Consider the following 4,081-nt stretch of genomic DNA (forward strand, 5'->3'; position numbering starts at 1 on the left):
TGATGGAACAGAGAGTTTTCCTGTGTACATAATGTATTGGCTGCTGTGGTCGAGATACGGGCAGAAGGAAATTATAAGTAGGTAGACATATATACTTACCAAACACAGTGAAAATCAATCAGACTCCACCAGCCTAAAGATAAGTCTTAAGATAACGTCATATTCATTATTTGTACACCAAAAACACGAACACATTACAAAAAACTTAATCTGACACATATGCACAAATGGCGGTCTTATCGCTTAAAGCTATTTCTTCTTTAGAGATTTCTTTAATGATTCTTCCTTGAGACTTGCTGCAACAGTGTACAATGTCGTTAAATATGTACCTAATTAATAAGCATGGTTCCCGAACGTGCGATAAACTGCCGGAATGAAGTGTTGGCGTGGTTTCGCTTATTACGAAACTTTTCCGGGAAGATTACGTATTTAACATTGTGTTGCTGTCTGTACTTGGAAACAGCAGTTTTGTTGCTGAACAATTTTGTGTTTGAAGAGTTTGCGCTGTAGTGCGCAACTGTACCAGAGTCATGCTGCCTTCTTTCAGTACATAATTATGTTTATGCTTCTTAAAAAAAATGTTATAAAAGTTTATCAATAGTTGTCAAAAAGAAAATTTGTTTGCTAAATTAGTCATAATTTTACAAAACACAAATTTTCGTACCTATTTAAAATTCAACAATTATTTTAGCTTCGTTTTAGGTCCGGTCTGGGGACGAGTGTATTCAGCATGAATTTTTTTCAGGACTTTCCTAGCAACCGTACGAACGATAGAGTTTCAGAGAGCGGCGATAATGCTGCACTTCAGGAGAATACTGAAGAAAAGACTATCGACGAGAATGATTTAAAGCTAATAGAGTTCAACTCTGCTGATGATGTCCGGTATGAATATATTCTATAGCTTTAAATAACCTTCGTTTTATATTCGATATTTAGGTACTTTAGAGCGAACTACAGTTGAGTTGATCGATAACCTTTACTGTAGCTGAATGACTCATTTAGCTGAAACTACTAAGTACTTAAAATATTCTAAGAAACGCCAGTGAAATTATTGGTATAGTAAAGGAATGCATAAGAGCCGACTATATAAAAAAAAAAAAACTTCCCGTTCCTCTAGCCCCGATCTAAACTAGTACTAGTACCTTATCATCTGATTTCAGACAAGAAGTAAAGAAACGTGTCCTAGAAGAAAGTGAAGATCTAAAAGACCACGACCATGAAGCAGACAAGAAGTGCACGTGCCCTAAACCGACCAGCTCTAAGACTAAAAGAACTAACTTTTGGAACCTAGGTCTCTCCATCCCAGGCTGCTCTCACGGACCTAGGCCACGCGGTAGGAGACCTAGATGTGCAGTACATGGCAGTGGGAAAATTAGCAAGGCCAGTATTGAGCGTTTTTACATCGGCCGACTAAGCAATATTATGAAAAGCAACAACCGAAGATAATAAGTTCTGTGAAATTCTTAACGTGTTTTGTGTGTTTTTTTCGTATTCTTAACGTGTTTTTTCGTATAATATAATGTATTAAAACTTGATTTGTCCAAATAAGTGTTTGAATTTTCCAGTTTTAGAGGAGGCCCAATATCCTACAGTAAATTGCTTACGAATTGCTTGCGGGTCGTTAGGTTTTTTGCAAGAAAAATTAACTGATATCAGGTTTTATATAGTAAATGTGGCATTTCCATAATTAAACAATACAGTCCACATTCCATACTTTATAATACGTGTAAACATGAGACCTTTCAACCAATACAGTCAACATTTCTTTCAGTATAGATCCAATAGTAACAATTTCCGCTCTGTTTGATTAGCGAGTTCTCAAATTACCAGTGACAAGGTTCAACAGTAATGCTGATATCCCCGCCCTCTACCGGCTAACAGACTGAATTTCATTACGAGTGCCGGCGATGGGTTTCACAAATCCTCCATATGGGACTAGTGAGAGATTTATACATAAGAGCACGGATCACAAAATAGTACTAAACATTACGCCTCACCTGCGCCACAATACTGCTTAGTTATACTCTATGCTGTTTTTAAAATGACCTAGTGAGGATTGGAGGATATTACCCATTGAAAATGTTCACCGTATATTATTGTCTCACCTTTAAATTGTATATTTTTGTCCTAAGGGAGCTTATTATAAGCATATACTAAAATTGTGTGTGTAGTGATTATAAGTCTGTCTACGAGGTACATTTGGTACTAATTTTATGAAGCCCATCGACCATGCATGAAGTCGAGCTAGTACCGCAGTAGGCCGCTTCCATCCCTGAGCGCTAGTATCGTGTTCCAGCAATCTCTTAGCTGATCGTATCGCATAGGAAATTCAATTTCCTATCGGCTATCGGGTGCAGAGAACGACCTCATTCGGTTACTTTCGATGCTGAGTGCAAGATTGGGCGACGCTTTTTGACCTTCCAGGTTAGTACATACTTCGTGCTTATTTTTTATTTAATATGCCATGTTGTTTATTTATTATTTTGTGCTGGTTGCGGATTACCAAGTCTAGGGTTACCAACAATGGTTGGCTTGGTGATAGAAGTCAAGAAAATTTGTTTTAAATAATTATGCATACCTGCTGTACTAGTGCGGTACTTATGTTGATTGGTACTATCGATCACCTGGAGGTTATTGTTATTATACAATGCCACAAATTTGCATTGAAGTATTGAAAAATACGGAAATCCAACTTTAAACGACTTAAATCTATGAATTTCCTACATCCCCTAAACAAATTACCGGTAATTTGGAAGACTCTAAATCGGTTGCGAGCAGAGGTAGACTGCTGCAAGGACAATCTCTGCAAGTGGGGCTATACCGTTGGTACCAACGTATCAACCTATGCGACTGTGGTACCGCCCCCAGACTATGGAGCATTTACTCTCCTGTCCCCTGTGCCCTTCCACCTGCACACGGGAAGACTTGCTCCAGGCCAACCAGAATGCTATCAAAGTTGCTTCTTTTTGGTCTGGACAAATATAAAAATTCGCATGTTCACTGACACGAAAGAAGAACCGGTAATTGCTCAAGATTTCAATTGATTTCATAATGGCTAAACGATTTCTACACGTTTTCGAAGTCGAAAGTAGCTGAATCCCCTACCCGCGGCGTAATGGATGGTTCCTCTGTTTCTTCAGTCAATGAAGATGATAGATAGTTATACTTGAACACTTTTCAGTAAAGTATTGGAAATGTAAGTGCTTTCTTTGATAGTCGAACAGCTTGCCAAGACGAATGGGATACATTTTATTTATTTATTTATAGACACTTTATTGCATACTTAAAAAAATAACATACACAGACAAAATACAAATGAAGAAGTAGTTAGTACACAAAGGCGGGCTTATTGCCAAAAAGCAATTTCTTCCAGCCAACCCTTGGTTGGTGGAAAACTCAGGTAAATTTAACAAAACTCTTTTATACAATAATAAAAAGAAAAACAGTAAATGCAGACATATAAGTAACTGAGACTACATTAAGCATGTCCAAAATAAACTTATAAACTAGAATTATACTACCTATTCAACCTACTTAAATAATAATATAAATACACATATACCTAAGAGACAAAATACACTTAATATATACTGGCTATATTAATACATACATATACTTACTTACATAATTATAATTTCCAACCTAAGGTCTGATAATAGTGATCCTTTACGCTCTTTTTAAAGGTAGCAAGCGAAGGTGATAGTCGTACGTTCACGGGCAAGGTGTTCCACAGACACGCCGCCTTCACAGCAAACGAGTCACTATAAGAAGCAGCGTTACGATCAGGCACACTCAACATCTTGTTCTCTGTAGATCTCAACGCTCGGCCGTGGGAACATAGGAATGAAGACTTAGATTTGAGATATTGGGGGGAAGAAGGGTTATTCAAAACATTGAATAACATGTTGAGAATGTGAGTATTCCGGCGAAGGCGAATTGGGAGCCACTTCAATTGAGCACGATACTCAGAAATGTGATCGTACTTACGTAATCCAAAAATGAATCGGATACATAAGTTCTGGAGACGTTCGAGTTTGTTGAGTAGCTCTTCAGTGAGGTCAAGATAGCTTACGTCAGCGTA

At 37.7% G+C, this 4,081-nt stretch overlaps 1 protein-coding gene across 1 annotated transcript; it reads left to right on the plus strand.

The window, feature by feature from the left end:
* Positions 1 to 671: 671 nt before the first annotated feature.
* On the plus strand, positions 672 to 1,545 carry LOC105394043. The gene is made up of 2 exons (XM_011565881.3): positions 672 to 882; positions 1,161 to 1,545. The coding sequence occupies exons 1-2, from the start codon at positions 731 to 733 to the stop codon at positions 1,444 to 1,446; spliced, it is 438 nt and encodes a 145-aa protein (XP_011564183.2). The 5' UTR covers positions 672 to 730; the 3' UTR covers positions 1,447 to 1,545.
* The last annotated feature ends 2,536 nt before the right edge of the window (positions 1,546 to 4,081 follow it).

This window comes from Plutella xylostella, chromosome 18 (assembly GCF_932276165.1).
Source record: "Plutella xylostella chromosome 18, ilPluXylo3.1, whole genome shotgun sequence".
In the NCBI taxonomy this organism is placed as follows: Eukaryota; Metazoa; Arthropoda; class Insecta; order Lepidoptera; family Plutellidae; genus Plutella; species Plutella xylostella.

Bases quoted from the DNA above. Each gene is read 5' to 3' on its own strand.
- LOC105394043 (XM_011565881.3), top strand. From the start codon at position 731: ATGAATTTTTTTCAGGACTTTCCTAGCAACCGTACGAACGATAGAGTT. The intron at 883-1,160 runs GTATGAATATAT...ATCTGATTTCAG, and splicing joins AACTCTGCTGATGATGTCCG to ACAAGAAGTAAAGAAACGTG.